This window comes from Nannobrachium achirus (genome assembly GCF_963921795.1).
Source record: "Nannobrachium achirus genome assembly, chromosome: 11".
Classification (NCBI taxonomy): Eukaryota; Metazoa; Chordata; class Actinopteri; order Myctophiformes; family Myctophidae; genus Nannobrachium; species Nannobrachium achirus.
Genome location: NC_137820.1, coordinates 34,965,155 through 34,987,654, shown reverse-complemented (window position 1 = coordinate 34,987,654; position 22,500 = coordinate 34,965,155). Strand labels below are relative to the sequence as shown.

The window sequence follows — 22,500 nt, the reverse complement described above, 5'->3', positions numbered from 1 at the left end:
TGTGTGTGTGTGTGTGTGTGTGTGTGTGTGTGTGTGTGTGTGTGTGTGTGTGTGTGTGTGTGTGTGTGTGTGTGTGAGAGAGAGAGAGAGAGAGAGAGTGAGAGTGAGAGTGACATACATACTGTACAAGTGTACGTACAGTATGTCCCTATTAACCCAACACGACTTGAGGCCTGTTCTGCTTTGTAACTGATGCCTGCCTTTATCAGCACCGTTAGCAGCGCACACACACACACACACACACACACACACACACACACACACACACACACACACACACACACACACACACACACACACACACACACACACACACACACACACACACACACACACTCTCGCTCTGCCACCTCTCTCTCTCTCTCTCTCTCTCTCTCTCTCTCTCTGTGTGTGAACTCCAGGTCAGTAGTAAATGTTACACAGTAAGGGTGTGAGACCCTCAGAGATCTGCATTGACACGTGTGGGTGGGTGGTCTTTGGATTAACGAGTCTGGCTAATTAACACCTGGAGTGCCTAACACGTTCCCACTAGTGCTGGGCGGTTAATCGTTTTGAAACCGAAATCGCGATTTGGAACCACGCGATTAGCGAATCGCAAAGGCTGTGGTTTTAGAGATTTATATATTTATGTAATAATGTGCAACGGCAGCGAGCGAGTCTGAGCCGATATATAACCATTATGGTCTGACCCAGTGTTTACACCAATGCAGCAAATCACTAAAGACCGCTGATCCACAAGAATGCTGTGCAGATCTTTGTCTACGTCGGCGGGTGACACCGCGACCACGGATTAATGAATGAACATAATGATTAGCCGACATGACGACGTTGCTTTCCTCCTCCAGAGGCCATGCCGTCTAACAGCACGTAAAAGTTTATTTCCGAGTACTCCATGGCTATAGGTAGTGAATGTTCCTATAATCGTTATAAATATAGTGTCCTTAAACCCTTATGCATGGTTTAAAGGCTGTCGTTTTTCGTAAAGTGAAAGTGAATGTGATATTTTCCGTGCGACGGTGAATCCTCCTCCTCCTCCGTTCCCCGCACACATGTGAAAGTTACTGTATGGTGTGTGTCCAGGGGCGTCACAAGGGAGAGATGCCCTGATGAAGATCTATTAAGATCGAAACGTTGACCAGCAATAAACTTATGGAGCATAACCAGTGTGCAGACTCTATATTATGTCCTTCTTGATGTCTAGCACCTGGGACACGGATGTGCATTGTGCGTGCACTACTTTCTTCATTCGATTTGAAAATTACCCACTGTTTTTTTTTCTTTCTGGAAAACGTATTACTCAGCCTCTGTTGCAGCTAGAAACACAATTCCAAAACTATTTGATAGCTTACACCTTTGGCTTTAATAGAACATTTTCAGAAAAAAACTACTGTACATGTACTGTAATGTACACGAAAATGTGTTCCCAGACTGAGGGGGTAATAATGTGTACCTGTCCATTATGGGTTAAGCCATTTTACTGCAGAGGATTGCATTGAAGCCAATGGAGGATTTCACTTCCTGATGACGTCCTCTCCCAAAGGATCATGGGAAATGTAGTTTTTGCATCACCAAGCGGGGCCCGCTGACCACACGCTACTGTCTTATTTAATATAAAAGTTATATCCCGACTTTAATCGGGAAAAGCACTCCACGGCTCGTTTTGATGTGTTAAAAGATATGAGACTTGACAGCAAGCAGGAAGCGTCAGACAAGCTATAAGACTATAAGACAGCACAGCCAACACAGTCATCAAAAAGAAAACTTAATTCAGTCCATTTAGACACAATTAGAGCCACTATCGACCCACAGTCCTGCGTTCATTGTGCTTAGCTAGTGTGCGCGCGCGCGCGTGTGTGTGAATGTGTGTGTGTGTGTGTGTGTGTGTGTGTGTGTGTGTGTGTGTGTGTGTGTGTCTCACACACGCAGACGCACTTGTGTTTCCAAAGCTGCCTGAGCCAAAAAACACTTCCAAATTCAACAATATATTGACTTTTTTTTTCAACGTAAGCAAACACTTCATCTCTGCAGCTAATAAAGTACATAGTTTCATTTGACAGAGAGAGAGAAAGATGGAGAACGAAAGAGAGAGAGAGAGAGAGAGAAAAGGAGGAAAAAAAGAAAGACAGATGGAGATGGAGAGAGAGGGAGGGAGAGAGAGAGATCATAAAAAAGATTGAAAACATATGTAGGCCTACTCCTTTTCCACACAGAATATTGATCAGCAATCGATAAAGAACGTGACCAATTTGCAGTAACAACATGAAATATGCTGATGCAGAAACAATATGCTGATGGTTTTTGGTTTCAATAAAACATCTTTACACCAGTGGTGCTCAAACTGCTTTAAGTCAAGGACCCAAGAATAAACATTGCTATTGGCCACGCCCCCTTTCCCTGAAAAGGTTTCGAGACAGTGATGATTTGTGTTAAGAAAAAAAGGAAAGAAAAAAAAAACGAATCTAAACTAGAAGGATGCAATTGGAAATTGCAAGTGTGGTTGCTGTGACGTGAATCACACTTGCAAATTATTTCTGCTTTAACATTTGAATTTTCCCCATTCAAGTCAATGGGGAAAATGTATTCACTAATAAATTAATGGCCATATATGGAGATCTTTGTGTCAGTCCTCGTGCCTTTTATGCTGATATATGGAGATCGCTGATGTAATGAAATTAAGCCCATATCTTGGAATGCCTGTATATGGACATACTATGTCAGTCTCATGTGGTCTATGATGTCAGACATTTTCTTATATCTGTCATTTTTGAAGAGCCAACAAGTGGTTAACACATCAACTGCCAGGTGTAACACTTCCGGGTCCAATTACGTCCAGGAACGTGATAGGTCTGTCTGGGTGTCTGACTGAGGTGCTCATAGGATTGACACGCTCATAGATCACACATTTAAACATCACCACATGACTTCGGTGGGGACACACAGCGCTGGCTAATGGCACAATGCTCTGTCCATTCAAAGGGCTTAGTGGTTCATGTTGGCACCGGCCCAACCCAGTGGCCCAAGTTGGCACTAGGAACAGTGTTGCCAGTTTTGTGACAGAAACAAGCGGACATGTTTTTTTATGAAAACAAGCCCAAAGGAAGCAACTAGGCTTGATGATTTAGCGTGAACGCACACACACGCGCGCACACACACACACACACACACACACACACACACACACACACACACACACACACACACACACACACACACACACACACACACACACACACACACACACACACACACACACACACACACACAATGAGTTAACACTTATGTTGCAATGATTTTTTCCGGCCAATGTCCCGCGTTGCCATGGTTACCATAGACTTCCATGTAATTGTGCAAGTGTGTAAAAAGTGCACGCCCATGCCTAGATGATGCACCACGTGTGTAGATGCTGTTCACAGCTTTCAAACAAAAAAATCCGCTTGGAAATCCGTGCAGGCATTCATGATTTATCAGCCATTATGTTTTCTTCAGATGTAAACAAACATGGCTGCCATGTTTGAAAGAATGGGTTGGAATGGGGGTTAAACATGCAATTTCGCGATCGCGATCATGCCTAATACATTTCTGGAGGTCCAAAAAAAACTTTTGAAAAAAAAAAATTTGAAAAAAAAAAAAAAAAAAAAAAAATCAAAAACGGCCCAAACTCGGGAAACTCGGGGTTGGCACAGCACTAGTACCAATACAAACTCGGGAAACTCGGGGTTGGCACCATATGTGTTAATATAGCATCAAAATCAGCTCAACAACTCTATTGCTATAGATAGATAGATAGATAGATAGATAGATAGATAGATAGATAGATAGATAAGAACCACTGGTTTAAATGTCATCATTATAAGAAACGAGCCCGAAGTTGCTTTTAAATGAAGGTACATGGCAACACTGACGGGTGCACATGGTTCATGTTGGCACCGGTCCAGATGAACCCCCTGAAAGAGGACTGGTTCCATTAACATCTGCTCTGACCTCTAGTGGTTCAGCACTTAGAGGGCCATCAGCTAATCACTGCACCTGCTGGACACGCCAACGCCTCAGTCCACACTGTGACACCTCCAGGGGTGTCACACCTAATCCTGGGCCCTGGGTAGTGGGTACAAGGATTCACTGCGGGCCCCCCATGAATGTTCTTCATTATTTTGTGCTTTAACTATTGAAAAACAGCAGATATACAAGCTTGTATATCTGCTATTTTTGAAAAATCAAATCCCAGTTTCTTTTGAAAAAACTGTTTCTATGTCAGTGGTGCTCAAACTTTTTCATGTGAAGGACCCCCAAATGTATTTGGCCACGGACCCCCATCTCAAAATATTTAGTTCCAGGCCCCCCCCCCAGAAGTTACAAATATTAGCTTAAAAAAATACATAAAGTATATTCAAAGATTTGCACACATTTTCACGACTTTTCAAAAATAGCAGATCTACAAGCTTGCAGTGCTTGTGAGCTTGGATATCTGCTATTTTCCAATAGTTAAAGCATAACATAATTAAGGCCCTTCCACCTTGGGCCCTAGTAACTCAGTCCCACTCCCCCCCACCTTGTGACGCCCCTTGACACCTCTCCTCTTTTGTCCCATCTCCTCCTCTCATCCTCTCTATCCTCCTCTCCTCTCCTCTCCTCTCCTCTCCTCTCCTCTCCTCTCCTCTCCTCTCCCATCCCCTATGGCCACTTCACTGCTCTACCGTGGTTTTGGGGGCTTGCCACTCCCCCTCCTGTCCTCATCCCCCCTCTCTCCCCCTCCTTCCACTCCTCTCCATCACAGAGACCAACGTCAGCACAATCTGCTCCCGGGGTGATTCACACACCGTTAAAGCCCACATCCACGGCCAAGATCACACAGCCAGAGAGCCCTGAGAGAACAAGTGGATCTACAAGATCACACAGCCAAAGAGCCCTGAGAGAACAAGTGGATCTACAAGATCACACAGCTAGAGAGCCCTGAGAGAACAAGCAGATCTACAAGATCACACAGACAGAGAGCCCTGAGAGAACAAGCAGATCTACAAGATCACACAGCCAGAGAGCCCTGAGAGAACAAACGGATCTACAAGATCACCGTCACGCAATGTAAAAAAGACACGTAGAACGCAGAGATACAGTAATCTAGGATCGCTATTCACTAACCAAGAACCTAGCATAGTCTAAAAGTAAAAACAAAAAAGACTCCCCCATCTGAGAATATAACCAGTAAGACTCCCTAATCGGGAGATAAGCGACCGTTGGTCGCTTATCTCCACAAATATCACAACCTCCACCTCTCACGTCATACGGGTAGCCATAGTTACACCTGGAATGTTGAATCTCCATATATGGAGATAACCTACGCATCACACAAAGTCTGACCTCACCAGCCCATACTTGGGCATGGACGACTTATATCTCCATATACGGAGATGGCCATATATGGAGATACGATGACATCACAGAGTCCACAGCTGATGATGTGGCGTGATGTCATACAATACACAAACAAGCCCTATATAAAGGGGCAATTCTCACCAGGGAAGAGAGCATTGCCTGGAATGTTGAATCTCCATATATGGAGATAACCTACGCATCACACAAAGTCTGACCTCACCAGCCCATACTTGGGCATGGACGACTTATATCTCCATACACGGAGATGGCCATATATGGAGATACGATGACATCACAGAGTCCACAGCTGATGATGTGGCGTGATGTCATACAATAAACAAACAAGCCCTATATACTGATGCGATACGATGACATCACAGAGTCCACAGCTGATGATGTGGCGTGATGTCATACAATAAACAAACAAGCCCTATATACTGATGCGGAGATATGAGCAGGGCAAAGGTGTGACGTGTGACGTGTGACCGACCGACGGACGGACGGCCGGTGGAGGTTTTCATAGTAAACTGCTCCCTGACGGTCGCAATTATGTTGTGCCAGGGACCCCCAGAAGAGAAGAATTACGAAAAAGAAATAAGTCCTGGGTCTTTAAGTGGTCCCGGATATGCAGCTTGGTAAATAAAAGGTGAATTGATCCCAGTGCATGACGGAGGACAATATCACGATAAATTAAATCTCCATGATACGATTATTGTGAGTGTTTTTTATCACGATAAACAATAATATCGCTTATCGTCCCATCCATAGGTAAGACCTGTGAAGGAAGTAAGGAAGAGGCCCCATTTCTGAACATTTTGTAAAGACATGACGATAATCTTACAAACCGTCGTGCTTAAATGTGTACTTTGTCGTGTCCCACACAGAAAATAGCCGATCTACAAGCTCACAATACGTTGCACATGTTGCCGCAGGTTGTGAGCTTGTAGATCGCTTATTTTGTGATGCGTGTCAGGCATTAGGAGCAGTGGTTTTGCATGGCTGCCTGCAGTGCTCACACACACACACGACCTAGAAATATGTGCAGCACGCTCCAACGCTCGCATCACACCTCTGTGTTCACTGACACTGTGTCTACAACAGTAGTTCTCAAAGTGGGGGTAATTCTCATGCTCTTTTAATGCCGTCAGTGGTAGTCCTGTCTCAACTGTTACATAATCATCTAATCGCAATTATTTGACATAGTGGAAATAGCAGATCCACAAGTTCACAACGCGTTGCGTATTTCCACTATAAATTTTCATTTTAAAGTATAAAGTTGTCAAATATATCAGCTAATATAATAATTTCTTTGTATAGGCTGCCAGTCTAAACAGAGCCCTAATAAGCATGCGTGTGTGTGTGTGTGTGTGTGTGTGTGTGTGTGTGTGTGTGTGTGTGTGTGTGTGTGTGTGTGTGTGTGTGTGTGTGCGTGTGCGTGTGCGTGTGCGTTCACTATGCTAAAGCTGGCCTTACACTAGCAGATAATTGGGGCATTTAACGACCGTCCTGAGTATCGGGCTGTCTGCGTCTGGATCGGATAAAAGTCATCTAGTGTGAGGGTTCAAAGATCCAATCGCAGGACGGTCGGGGGGCCGGCCTGACTGTTTTTAAAAATGTTTCATATTGTTCTGGATCGCTACTGATATGGAACATCAGCGGAGGACCGAGAGAAAGACAGCCGCTGTTCGGATGCAAGAAACAGGGAAAGTTGGTGCTGACAGCCGCCTGCTGATCTGAGTCTGACCATAGTATCTGAGCGACAGATCTCTCTCTCTTTCTCTCTTCATCTCACCCTTACTCCTGCTCTCAAATACACAAACACGCACACGCACTCTTTTCATACCGTCCGTCCGTCCATCAGGTTGCATCATGATTGGGATGGGAATTAAAAGTCAACGGGTGTGGACGGAAGCGGGTTTGTTTTATATCAAACAGAAACAGTAGAATTAAACGCTACCAGTCACATAGTGGGAACAGGACATGTCTCGCTTTGCTCTTGCAAGTCAAAGTACACGCCCATTTCCTACATAATCCTGATCTACAAGCCCTACAATGTGGTGCGGAGGGACACGTTGTGGTCTTGGAGACCTACAGTATATGTTCTGCGCGATACACAGTCAACCGACTATTCATAAATCAGGCAAAGCAGACGCAGCAGCAGTGTTGAGAGAGGGGAAAAGTCAAAGAGTTTAACAGATCCATCGATGGACATGAAAGAAGTGTCAAAGTGAGCTCATATTATCATCAAAATGGGAATAGATTCAGATTGTTGACAACAATCAGTACACAACTCCCATCATATTGAACAGGGACACTGATCTCTTGGACCTGCCCAGTAGCCTGGCTGGCAGCAGCATTCTGAACCAGTTGGAAGTGTTCCAACTGTAGCATCGTTTCATTTAATGACAGCGAAAGTTGCGGATCGGTTAGAGCTTCATTAATTAGTGGTTTTTTTTTGTGAGGATGCGGTGATTTAGAAGGTAAAGATCTAATTAGTGTCTTGGAGTTAATTACTGCTGTTGCTGGCAGCTCGCCAGCCAAACCAACACACCCACATCCAGCAGCAGGTCTATACGGGCGGCAGCAAGTCTTCAGAGTGAAGAGCTCACATTCTGAAGTATAAAGCCAGATTAATACTTAGTCTTGCACGGAGACTCGCAGGTTAGCCGCCGTATTGAAATGTCTCCAATCGCGGTTTACTACAAAACATGCATGTCTTTTAGGAGAAAAGAGCGTTTTGAGTTTTAAAGACCACGTCAACAAGAAGTACCGTAACCCAGTATGAGGCCTATAAGCAGTAGTTCATATTCAAAATCAAATTGGGGCGTGATTATCCAAAATCTTACGTGCCTTCCAGAATCACGCGTCAGTGACACTGATGCCATCACTGAAACTCACCTGAGCGTGTCATCAGGTGAGGTGTGTAGCCCAGCCCCGAGACACACTGCTCTCACCAAGAAATGCCCAAAACTGGGCGTTTATCTTTTCCAGGTTCTTTAAAAGAAAAAGGCTGTGTGTTTCTGACGAAACATGACACACAACACAATGCATGGTTTAGCTGTGTGGATGTAACCGCATCCCTCCACGCTCTCTCCCATTCGACCTTCAGTTTCCGTTAGACGGCAAAGAACGAGAAACACGATCCGACCCTTGGCTGAACACATGGATTAAAGCTAAATAAAAATCTCACGACTGAACGGTTTTGTCAGGCCAATTAAGTCCTAACCTGTGATTTATTTAACAGCAATGTTGGGCAATGTCCCAAGCTCAGCAGTTCTCAAACTTTTTCATGTCAAGGACCCCCAAATTGACACTTAGACCGCGGTCTCCATTTGAAAAGGTATGCCAGGGCCCCCCCATGAGAGAAGATTTTTTACAGCTCGAGGCAGTGATTTTCAACCACTGTAATTTCAAGGACCCCCAGTTTGACACGCATTAGACTACGGACCCCCATTTAATGTCATTTCCATCTCTGAGATTTGTATTGTAAAATCAATGCTACTATAACTCAGATAATGTACAAATGGACCCGTCACACTCTCTGAGTTACAGACCCATAAGGGTCCATTTGGTTCCTAACTATCGTTTAGCTGGGGAACCCCTGGAACTCACTGAAGGACCCCTGGAGGTCCCCGGACCCCACTTTGAGAACCAATTCTCTAGCTTATCTAGGCTTGCTCATGCACCAGGAGAACCACCTGTACATGTGCTAGTGAACGCTCTGTGTTCTCACTTAGCCTGGAAACCAGACCAATCTGCAAGTGCAAAATCTGCCCTTGGCCCTCTGCAGATTTGGTCTGGCCCTGGGCTGTTGCAATTGGATTTCACTGCACCTGAAGTTGTGGGGCACCAATCAGTGCCCAGTATGCAAATGTGGGGTGGGTTTATCACTAGAGGTATTTCTTTAACCCATTTAGACCTGCTGCTACCTATACGTTGTATTACCCTTAAGGCCGGCTGCTACGTCTGTGTCACATCAGTATTTGCTATACATATAGCAACATAATTTATTTTACATTTTTGGAATAAGAAATTGAAGGTTTTCAGAAACCTTAGGTTAGGTTTTAGAAGGCGTTTTCAGAATCGGCCTCAGGTCTAAATGGGTTAATCCACCCCTTGGAAAAGCAGGCTCCACACACAGGAGGGGTTGACACTAAGGTTTCAGAGGCACTTGCCCGTTGGACAAGTACAGGTCATGTTCTACTAGCCCAAAAGTCATCAGGGATCTTCATATATGGGCATAAAAGGGATTCTGGGGAATACCCATATATGGACTTTTACATAGGTGATGTCACCTGTGATATCACCTGTGATGTCACAGTGATGTGTCAAGGGAACCAAACCATGAGTACACACACGTCTACACACATGTCTACACGGACACGGACAAGCTGTGACATTTCTCATGGTAAACTGCGACCTTCGGTCGCAATTAGTCTGGTCATGCCAGAATAGTTCACACTCACATGCTGTGATAAGCAATGCAGCTTTATGGCCAGGTATAGGCTGACCTCATCTTACTGCCGGCAACCAAAACGCTCATCCCGATGTCGTCATGCAAAACACTCGCTTGCAACGCCCGAAATTAAATCCACCTATAAAACGGCAGCATTTCACAGCCGCCAGTGTGTGAACGGGGTTAAAGTCACAACACAATGAGTGCCATGGTCTGTTTGAACAAGTCTTGCATGTTATACATTAACTTAACGCTGATAACAAGAAGGCAAGGGTTACCCAGTCTTACAGCTCACACTCGCACTACTTCACTCGGCCTGCACTGGGTTTCACAAATGTAGTGCGGGCAAATAGCAGATCACATTCTAATAAACGTATAAACTTAAATTTAAACAGATTATCCCCCAAAAAACTAAGCTAATTGCCAAGCCCTGCACAAAAGGTCTAAGATATTGTCAGGTGAGGGACAACATCAACACACTATCAACAATATACAATAAGATGAAGTATCCGCACTATTAGCCGCCCTACACTATCAGCATGGACAAATACTAATAACAACAGTAGCATAGATTCAAGCAAAATAAAATCTCACAACATTTTAATTTGTGAAACAGCATCACAAGGGCTGTGAGCTTGTAAAATGTAGATTGTAGATTGAGCTAGAGTGAGCGTTGCATAACGAACGTGCTTCCATGGAAAACAAATGACTGAAATCAGTCGTAACGGCTAACCACGGAGTTCAGTCCTGTCCACATGTTAATAGACGTTCACAGAGATGAATGCGGAAAACCTCCAGGACCAAGAATAAAACAACTGCATCAATAGAGACACTCCGAAAAGCAGTCCAAAAACAGCCATTTTCCCCCAAAAAATTAGCATCTTCAAGCTCACGACACATATTGTGTAGACTTGCTTGTCAATCGGCTAGTTCTAAAATAGGGCTATAGGCCTAACGATTTCAGATTTTTTCCCTTTTTGGCCCAAAACATGGGTTATTAGTAGGGCTCTGCAAAATCAGGCACAGTATTGGTCTCAAGTGACATGGGGGGGGGGGGGGGGGGGGGTTTAACCACTCACTTGATGAAGCACCTCGCTCCCTCGAAGGTGTAGCCCTCCTCCCATCCCGTTGGCAAGTCTGTGTGGGTCCAAACACAACAAGCAGATGGACACACTGTTAACTGGAGCACTGCCCTGTGTGTGTGTGTGTGTGTGTGTGTGTGTGTGTGTGTGTGTGTGTGTGTGTGTGTGTGTGTGTGTGTGTGTGTGTGTGTGTGTGTGTGTGCATAAGAACATCTTATTTATAGAGCAACCTTTTGCAGCCTATGAGAGTCACAAAGTGCTTTACAGGTTTAAAATCATAAAACAAAAAAGATATCAGTATAAAACAGAGAACAAATTAATAATATAAACAATCGAACATACAGTCGTTAAGAGCACATCTCAAATATGGACAATGTCACAAAACGTACGTAAACGCCTGTCTGAACAGGTGGGTCTATGACATTTGTATTGTGTGTGTGTGTGTGTGTGTGTGTGCACGGGTGCACACGCGTGCGCATCATAATCATGTTCACAGCTCAGGGTATCCGAAATCGGAAACATTTACTCACAGAATCAACATTGTATGTTTACGAGATAATCAATTCCTTTCGTCAACACTGGTGTGTTATAATGACAGTGTTTTTTTTTCCCCTTTTTTTATGACAGCCATACAGGGAAACATAAGGACCCTTGTCATTTATATAAAACATACTCAAACTTCAAGTGTGCTTCAAATTCTTTTCTACAGTTTCTCAACAAATTCAGAGACGATAAAACAAGCTGTCCAGGCCTGGTCTTTTATCACTGAGAATTGATCCAGATTGGAAGTGTGCGTGCGTGCGTGCGTGCGTGCAGCTTTCTGGCTGACGTCAGCAAGCCGCTGCACAGCATGTTGGTACCAACATAGTCGGCTGCAAACTGTGGGCCCTATCTTGTGTGGCACCCCATCCCTTATATGCGTAATACGAAAAATAGCTGAGCTACAAGCTCACACCACATCGATGTAGAGTGGCTATTTTCACAATAATACAAAATGCCTCATAAGATTAGGCATAACAGATGATTGAGGTGATAAGGCAAGATATGGCCCTGTGACTCTAAGTAGAATGGTTGACATTCCGTGTCAGTTACACCTGTGGTTCTCAAACGTTTTCGTGTCAAGGACCACCAATTTCATCTGTATTTGCCCACGGACCCCCATCTGAAAATGGTTTGTGCCATAGGAAGAGTATTCTTCTAAAATCTAAATTATATAAATAAATAAAAAGGAGTAAAGGAGTGACACGCTGTGAGCTTGTACATCTGCTATTTTTGAATAGTCAAGGTATAACAGGATCATGGGGTTAAAGTGATGATGCTGTGTTAACAAATTTGATTGGGACACAGCTGGAACCCACTCAAGGACCTCTGACCCACTTAGAGAACCAACGTGTTACACTAATTGATTACAGTTTTATAGTGAAAGAAAGACTGCCCAACTGGCTTTTACTTCCTGTATCTGTAGGTAGTCACCTCTTTAGCGGAAGTAAATTGAAGTCTCTTATTTCCAAAGGGAGAAGTGAACGTCAACACAGCTTCTGAACAATTCTTTAGCCCAGTGGTTTTCAACACTTTTCATATAATCAAGGTCCATTATTTATTCAGCATTTGAGCCACGGACCACCATTTGATGAGATTTTGCCTCTCAGACCAAAGACTTAGAAGATTTTGTTGTTGTTGGATATAATTTCGTCCACAATTCCATGCTCTATTGATGTGGTACAATAGGAGAGAACAGGCAAATCTTGATAAAAAAAACATTCTGTAATTGTGTAGTCTTGTAAATTAACTCATTTTACGATTCTACAAGACCTGTGGGAGTCTTTTGAAAGCTTCTGGGCGCGGATCCGAGCGACGCAGAATATAAGAATATTTTTCAAAGGTACGTGAAAAAGGCAGTCAATGAGTTAAAGGGGAATAGCCAACCAAGCAGGCTCTTTGTGCCTCCATAGGGAACCAGTGCTGGTCATCAAATTATTGTCTTAAGAATTTGACAAAAACAAAACCATTCAAGTCTCCATGGAGTTTTTTAAATTAATCTATCATGGTTAAAATGGAGTTTGGAGTTACAATGCGTGTGTATGGGGCCCTCCATACACACCCAGGTGGATGATGGCATTTAAATCAAATATCTAAATATTGAATCAAGCAAATAAAAAACTGTTCAGGGTGTTCATAAAAGCCTGATTAGATGATAAAATGACCAGAAGTTTTTTTTAAAGTGAAATATCCGTTTAAATGTCTGAAAATAGCCTGGGTGCCAGCCTGTTCGCTCCGTTGTAACCACTGCCCAGAGTCACATTATATTTTCTTTATATTTTTTATTTCAATTATGATGACTTTCATTTTCCATTTGTGTGATCATTTATGTTCAAAGAGATGTTTATTTTCATATTTATGGGATGGCTGATATTCCATTGCTGGGAGTGACCTGGCAATGATTGAGACCCCACCCAACAATCACCCCATCAGGCTAGACTGATTGGGGTGTGGACACTTACAAAATGTTTGCTGCACCTGGGCGCCCGGGGGCTGCCAGACCAGTGTGAAACACTGAGAGGAGAGGAGCAAGAGGATGATTTCCCAAGACCTTGCTTTCTGAAGTCTATGATAGATTATTGCAGTTTAGTGGCTAGTTCTTTTGAAGACTACGGAAGACCACTGAAGGATATTGGATCTTTTCCATCTCCCTATTCCATTGGATGAATGAACAGTTCCATGGAGGATTATTATACGGACCTTGAATCTGAGATCAAGAGGTGGTAAGAGGGGAATTGCCATCCCCACCACATAGACTGAGTTCCTTTTGTTTCTTTTTTGGACATTTAAGTTGAATTATCAATAGTGCCTGGACACTTAAGCTGAAAGAGCTCCCTTTAGTTGACCCTTTTTGAGGACTTATTATTTGATTTTTGAGTAAGTGAACACTTTCTTATTTGAAACTTTATTTGTTTATTTACTTAATTCATTAATTTCAGCTAATGCTATTTTGCTAATTCCTTTTTGATTTATTCTATACTGACCCACCACCTCCCTCATTTCGCTATAACTAATGCTTCTGTTTATATACCAGCAACCGTTATAGAATTGGCGCCTGAACAGGGACCGGTCAATTGATTAGGATATTATCAATCAATCACTCAATCAAGTAATTAGTAAATAGTAAGCATGTCTGATGAACAGAACCAAGCTCTAGCACCACATGAGGAGCCACCATTAGACCTGTCTCATTATCCTGGGTCAGCAACTGTAGAGCAGCCTGAAGATTTCAGGGCAGCTTCATTTACAGCTCGAAGAGATGATGTAGCTGAGTTATCAGAGACACTCAAGTCACTTTATGTCAAGACCCCTGAGGATAGTGAGGGCAGTGAAGATGAAGTAGTGGTGCCTCCACCACCTAGCACAGCTCCTGTACCTGCTATTATAGTAACAAACACTGATGCACAGATAGAGCCATCTTCATCACCGGACCAGATGGGGCCGTTAATAACACAGTTATACAGTCGCTATACTGAGATGGACACTAGAATCACTGCTATTGAGCGGAGTCTTAACCTCACCAACGATTTCCTTGAAGGTGATCTCAAGGAAAGGTTGGTTGACATGGAGACATTGACTCAGCAGCATACCAAAGATGTTAAAGCTTTACATGTAAATGCAAGGAAAGGGGAGCAAGCAGTGCATAGCCGCATTGAAAAAGAGTGCGCTATTCTTAAAAATCATGTTGCTACCTCGGTTGACAACCTTGAGTCTACAATAGTGAAGTGTTTGAAACGAAGAGATGCTCAGTTGGAAGACATGGTGGATGCTCGTCTACGTCAACCAGTTAAAACATCTACTCCCATATCACCTGAACATGTACCTAGCAAGTCTCATACAAAGCGCAGTTCACCCATTCCTTTTGACAAGTCGATGCCAGACGACAGCCAGAGGAGTGCCATTCACCCTGCCTATCACTTCAAACCTCCAGTCAATGTGGAGTTTCCTTGTTTTGGTGACAGGGGAAGTGACTTGGATCCAATCTCCTATCTGGAGAAGTGTGAAGAATTCTTGTCTGTCCGCCCCCTACCTGATCTTGACATCCTTGCAGCACTTAACTCAGTCCTGAGAGGAACTGCCAAAGATTGGTGGAAGGCCGAACGAAACAGAGTGCAGACCTGGAAGCAGTTTAGAGATGCCTTCTTGAGGTCCTTCTTGTCTGAGGACTATGAAGCGGAAGCCGAGATGCGGATCCGTGAGAGACGTCAAGAACCACAAGAGAGCATTCGAGATTTTGCTTTCCAGTTGCGAGCTCTTTGTCTTAGGTGGCAAGCCGATCTACCTGAGAGAACCATACTCCAGCACATTCTGCGCAATTGCAACCCTAGGCTAGCAAGTCTAGTCAGGGGCTCAGTGCATACAGTTGATGAGCTGGTGCGAGTGGGGACACTCATTGAGAAAGACTTGTTGGCCTCTAAGTCATACTGGTCTCAAGCTAACAAATCAGAGCAGCAGAAGAAAGCAGCTGGAGCCACAGCACCCATTGGGGGAAAGAAAACCCCTGGGAGCCTTTCTGTTGTTCAGTTAGCTGGGGCAAAGAGCAGACCTAGCGAGCCAATCATGCTGCCTATGCTCCTGAAGTCGTACCACTGTTGGGGTCTTCTGGATACCGGCTGTACTTACACTCTAGTGCAGGAGTCCTTGTGGAGACGTCTTAAAGGTCCCAGTGAGGGACTGAAGTCTTGCAATAATGGTGCGTTCATGATGGCTGACGGCAACATCAACAGTGCCGTCGGTCATGCAACATTAGACTGTATCTTTCATGGTCAACAGTACACAGTCGATGTCAAGGTCATGAAAGACGAGCACCTGGCCTTTCCAGTTGTAACTGGTTTAGACTTTATGTTCCTTACTGGCATCATCCTAGACTTCAAGAACTCCCGCTATGCCATCACTAGAGGGGACAAACTGGAATATCACCCTTTCACACACAAGAGCTTGACACTTGACACATTGCATGGTGCCCACTTGTATCTTGCTGTCCCAATGCCTCCTTCTAAAGGTACCTACACCAGCTGTCGACAGGAGGATGGAGGGAAGCAAGAAAGTGACCCATGTCTGGTAGACCTTGTACAGAGACTGGTTCGAGCAGCTTCTGCCAGTGAAGACGTTCAAGGGCAGCTAGAACAGCTGTTGCACGACTGGTCATCTGTTTGTACAGACTCTCTTGGTCACACCACTGTGGTCAGACACAGCATCTTAACCGACGATGAGGTTCCTATCCGTCGTCGGGCATACAGGATGTCACTGGAGAAACAGGAATACGTTGCAGGAGAGATTAAGGACATGTTGATCAAGGGAATCATCAGACCATCCACTTCACCATGGGCTGCACCAGTAGTCTTGGTGAAGAAGAAATGTGGAAACCTTCGATTCTGTGTTGATTACAGAGGGGTTAACGCTAAAACTCCATTGGATGCCTACCCCATGCCTCATATCCACGAGATCTTAGAGTCCATGCATGCTGCCACAGTGTTCAGTACACTTGACTTAAAGAGCGGATACTGGCAAGTGGAAATGGATCCTCGGAGCATCCCCAAGACCGCCTTTGCCACTTCTCAAGGTCTATTTGAATTCCTTGTTCTTCCTTTTGGGCTCAAGAATGCAGCGGCAACTTTCCAACGCCTCATGGAAACAGTCCTGAGAGAGCTGATAGGGAAGTTCTGCTTTGTCTACATTGACGACATAGTGATCTACTCACAGAACGATCAGCAGCACCTACAGCACCTGAGGGAGGTGTTTTCCAGGCTGCATAGCGCAGGACTCACCTTGAACTTGGGAAAGTGTAACCTCTTTCAGCGGTCTCTGACTTTCCTCAGCCACGAGGTGTCTGGTGAAGGAATTCACACAGAGGCAAAGAAGGTTGATTCTGTCTTATCTTTTCCGACACCTTCCTCAGTGAAGGACATCGAGAGGTTCTTGGGAATCGCTGGCTGGTACCACCGGTACATAGAACGGTTTTCTGAACGAGCCGCACCACTTAATGCGCTAAAAAAGAAGGGCACACCGTGGGTGTGGACTTCAGAGTGCCAAGCAGCATTCGAAGATATGAAGCAAGCTCTCACAACAGCTCCGGTGCTGATGGCACCTAACTTCAGCTTACCATTTAAGGTGCAGACAGATGCAAGTGGCATCGGTTTGGGAGCGGTGCTTACTCAGGATATGGACGGTGTTGAGAGAGTCATTGCTTATGCTTCCCGTGTTCTCAACCCTGCTGAGAGAAATTACTCTGTCTCAGAGAGAGAATGTCTTGCCGTTGTATGGGTGGTAGAGAAGTGGAGAGCATTTCTTGAAGGAAGGAAGTTCGAGGTGATCACTGACCATTCTGCCTTGGCGTGGGTCTTTAACCATCCGAAACCAAGTTCTAGACTGACACGTTGGACAATTAGGCTACAGGAATTCGACTTCAATGTCATTTACAGGAAGGGGCGATGCAATGTCGTTCCGGATGCCCTGTCAAGGACACCTGTCGGGATGGAAGATCTAGCCATACTGTGTGTTAACCGTACAGTTCACAGGCACCGATGCACCCTCCCTGTCGACTGGGCAGATATTGCTGCAGCTCAGCAGTACGATCCCGAAGTACAGGAATTGGTGAAAGAGGTGCAAGATGGAAAAGTCAAACACGGACGCATCCACTATGCTCTGGAAAATGGATTCCTCTATAGGATCATGCCTATCAAACAGGAAGGACAGAAATGGCAATTGTTCATCCCAAAAGGAATGAGGAACCAATTCCTACACTATTTCCACGACAGTCCACTTGGAGGACATCTAGGAAGGCTAAAGACCCTACTGAGACTTTTGGACGTTGCCTACTGGCCAGATGTGAGGAAGGATGTATGGGAGTACACCAAGAGCTGTGTCACATGCCAAAAATACAAGCCCCAACTGACTAAGCTGTCAGGCCACTTGCAATCGACTGCCGTGAAGGAGCCTGGTTTTATGCTAGGTGTTGACATCATGGGACCTTTTCCTAGGAGCAGGAAAGGTAACCAATACCTCTTGGTGGTGGTGGTCGATTATTTCTCGAAATATGTTGAGCTTTTTCCCATGCGAGAAGCGAAGTCACCAAAGATAGTTTCCTTGCTGATAGAGGAGATCTTCACAAGGTGGGGTACCCCCAAGTACTTGGTGTCGGACAGAGGAGCCCAATTTACTTCTCATCTGCTGACACAGATATGTCAACAGTGGGGTGTGGTCCAGAAACTAACCACTGCATACCATCCTCAGACAAACATGACCGAACGCGTCAATCGCAACCTGAAGACAATGATGGCATCTTTTGTCAAAGACAAACACAATACATGGGACATGTGGCTTGCTGAGTTCCGGTTCGCAATCAACTCGGCATGGCAGGAAACTACAGGCTTCACTCCAGCCGAGGTAGCCCTGGGACGCAAACTGAAAGGCCCACTAGAGAGGGTCCTGTGCCGAGCTCCTGATCCTGATGAGAGCGCTTATGCCCTGCTGGAAAGACAGCAAAGGTTAATTGAGAGTGTCAGACATAATGTGTCAAAAGCTCAAGAGAAACAGGGTCGCTATTATAATCTCAGGCGTCAGCAGGTCGCATTTGAACCTGTATTATTGGATGAATGAACAGTTCCATGGAGGATTATTATACGGACCTTGAATCTGAGATCAAGAGGTGGTAAGAGGGGAATTGCCATCCCCACCACATAGACTGAGTTCCTTTTGTTTCTTTTTTGGACATTTAAGTTGAATTATCAATAGTGCCTGGACACTTAAGCTGAAAGAGCTCCGTTTAGTTGACCCTTTTTGAGGACTTATTATTTGATTTTTGAGTAAGTGAACACTTTCTTATTTGAAACTTTATTTGTTTATTTACTTAATTCATTAATTTCAGCTAATGCTATTTTGCTAATTCCTTTTTGATTTATTCTATACTGACCCACCACCTCCCTCATTTCGCTATAACTAATGCTTCTGTTTATATACCAGCAACCGTTATACCGTTCCAGGATTTGTTTTGTCTCTCCGCATCACAGTCTGGAAAGCCACCTATCTCCAAGGGGAGGAACACGGCTTTCCAGCAAACCGTGGCTTCCGATTGGTCTGTGGTGCGGGGTGGGACAAATACACCAGTCTGTGGCTGGCTGATGACGTAGCTGCCCTAACCCTACTCTGATTCGTTGGAACAACACCCAATCAGCAACGACCTCGCTATGTCACAACGGATGTTCAGAAATGCGAGTCAACTGATTCATTTCCAGACTGTGATGCGGAGAAACAAAACAAATAGCGGAACGGAGCGAACAGGCTGGCACTAGAGATGGACCGATTGCAAAATTCTTGGCCGATTCCTATTTCCGGTTTTATTAAATTCTGATCTGCCGATACCGATTTTTCCGATACCGATTTTCTATCTAAGAAAGAACAATAATTATACAATACACCATATATTTTTTGGCTTGAGTACCCTTTCCATGATTTTTTTATCCAAGTACTCCCTTTCCCAGACAACATTTTGCTTATATAACTGCAATTAAAACCACAACTATGGTAGGCTATATGCATAACACCCCTGTTCAACAATATAACATCACAAATAAGAAATGGAGTGAGTTTCAAACAGTGCATCCTGAGCAGATTTATTTTCAACACTGACAATAAGATTCAGTCAGTTTTCATGTCAATAACTAGTAATCAACAACCAATCATCAACTGATCAACAAAATTCAAAAACACATCTCAGTTGGCTGGTATAGAGCATCGCAGCGGAAGTTGATTCCTGGGGTCACTACGTCATTCCCCATTCATTTTCGCCATAGACTTTTACAAAAATATTTACAACAATTATGTTAAGCCTCGAACCAAGCCATCCAGGATGGAGGTGAATCATGACCATATAACCTTTGATCCTATGTGAAAACATATTTTAATATTACATTATTTGATATACTACATTTAATAACTACCCTTTGTTTAGCGATTTTCAAAATGTTCTTTTCATAGAAAAAAAGGTTATATGGTCATGATTCACCTCCATCCTGGATGGCTTGGTTCGAGGCTTAACATAATTGTTATAAATATTTTTGTAAAAGTCTATGGCAAAAATGAATGGGGAATGACGTAGTGACCCCAGGAATCAACTTCCGCTGCGATGCTCTATTCTACCATGTAATTTCTTCAGTATCCCATGCAGTACCTCTGGGTATCACCAGGGGTACTCGTAGTACCCCAGTTAAACACTGGAATAGTTGACTTTCAATGTCACAATCAACAATTCTTTAAGCAGCACTGAGTTAACTTAAGAAAATAAAACTTGAACTCAATCTAGTGCAATGTTTGTACTTGAAAAATGAAAGCTGGTGCTATTTAACTATTATTATTATCATTGTTATTAATATGCTGGTGAAATTGGCTTGGCAATCCTTTCTGTTTTTATACTGTCATTAGTATCAACAAGCAACCCCTCTGGTTGCTTGTTTCTCTCTCAAAAACAAAACCTGGCAACATTGGGTGATCAGACCCAGAGAAGTGTTTATCTTAGCACAGGACGCTAAACAAGCAGGCTACAGTGGACACTCATGCTGCTCATGATTACATGCATTTATGTAGCGCAATATTTGGGATATGTGTGGCTGGCTACCAACAGGGAGGAAACATCGGAAAATCACTGTTGATAGCACGTAAAATAGACGATTCGCACGGAAAATAAAATAGACGCTTCACGGACATTTTTAGCGCTTCTTCGGCAGCCTTTGCTATAGATTTCAGCACTTTTGCTTCAGCACATAAAGCGTGTGCATTAATCTGGCCATTCTTTAGCATGATGTGAGTTTGTATGCCTTGTAGATCCGCTGTTTTCGACTAAACTCAGTCTCACGCAGCCAGCCACCACTGCTCTGCTGTTCGTTGTGGTTGTGAGAGTCAGAGTGTGTGTGGAGGGAGGGAGGGACGGGGAGAGAGAGCGAGAGAGATAGACGGAACACTATAGCCCCGTTCAGCTCGCATCGTTGCTTTTGTTCAGATGTACTGTAATGAGATGGAGTTATTTATTTGAGCGAACGGGTAATATCAATGCAAAGAGCGAGTTTTGGATCATCCTGGCACACAGTGAAAAGTCCAAATCTGCGACATGTTTTCTTCATGAGTCTGTTAGCGTTAGCTTCGCTGCTGCTTTGTTTTGGTCAGCGCGCGTTGAGCCACATGTTGCGTACTGCGAATGCGTGTCATTTTTGATCGGCGGAAAACCGGAAATTACGTTAGGACCGGCCGGTCACCGATTGAGGCCGATTTTATATAATACCGGCCGATTTTCGATACCGGCCGATACCGATGTCCATCTCTAGCTGGCACCCAGGCTAGTCTGAAAATACATACCGGTATGAACATGAATACAATACAACACAACACAACACTGATAACAATGCTGTCAAACAAGTCTACAAGTAAAACACCCTAAGGGCAAGAAGCGACCGTCAGGCCTCGCTGAAATAACAGAGCTTCTAAATACGGCACATCTAAGTAGCCCCGGTTGACAGAGCTGCGTTCTGTTAAACAGTGTGTTAAACAGCAATTCCCCCCAAAGAAGAAGACGTGAACTCCCTAAGCAGCGTGTTATAGAACAGCGACAGGAGAGACACAGCAGACTGAGCAGTGTTCGAGCAGTATTTTCAATGAAGTAACCCACACCGGTGGCGTCAGACCTGCGCAGGCGCGCGTCTGCCTCCTCGCCCACCTCACCGATATGCCGATATTTTTAGGCAATGTGCGGTGAAAATGTTTTCTCCCCTGGGGAAAATGGATGCGCCGCAGCGCGCCGCAGCGCGCCACATCCAGTTGGTGTTACCGTGCGGCACACACGCGCATCAATACCGCGGCGCGACGCTGCGCAGCCACCCGCATTCCCCTTGAGCTGTCTGTGAAAGCCACAGTCAATCAGCGACACGCCACAGACCCATGTGAGTGAGTGTTACACCAAATGTGTTACTTACAACTTTTTATGACCTGCCTTCATGAACAATGGGAGGGAGGCACTGAAGTCAATAGGTAACGAAATGTTGTGTATTAGCGTGACTAATGGACGGACGGAAATGAGGTGGTCGTTTTCAAACTAAAATGCTCGCAACGGTCGCAATAAAGCTATATCTGAAATCCACGAAAAAGGTTTAATCTGCAACACAATCTCATACAATATGTAGTGGGCGGTCCATAATTCACGTCTCGCTCAGCTAATTTCATTGACCTGCACCGACCTCACCCGCGCACCTGTTCATGTCAAGGACCCCCATCTATCGGTCGGACCACGCTGTTGAAAGGAGCTTGGGCCAGGGATCCGGAGACCCCCAGGGGTCCTTGGGGTGGGTTCCACCAAAACTAGCCTGCTGGCTAGGCCAGAGTAATATCACTGCATAGATATTAGGGTGAGGTCACTTCTCACCCTTATAGGGAGTCTTTACTGGTCTTAACAACTTTATATTTATTTTCAAAAATAGCTGTGCAAGCCTACAACGTGTCACTTTGATGTGCGCTGCAATTAAGCTTGTATATAATTCTACTCTTGAAAATATTTGAGGTCTGTGGCCA

General features: G+C 44.4%; 1 protein-coding gene across 4 annotated transcripts in view; it reads right to left on the bottom strand.

The window, feature by feature from the left end:
• LOC308294742 (pleckstrin homology domain-containing family A member 5-like) overlaps positions 1-22,500 on the bottom strand; it is a 119,683-nt gene that overhangs the window by 95,953 nt on the left and 1,230 nt on the right. For all 4 annotated transcript variants that reach the window (XM_080737561.1, XM_080737562.1, XM_080737563.1 and 1 more), the window contains exon 3: positions 10,906-10,963. In XM_080737561.1, coding sequence (XP_080593687.1) covers positions 10,906-10,963 — 58 coding nt within the window. The remainder of the gene's footprint in view (positions 1-10,905; positions 10,964-22,500) is intronic.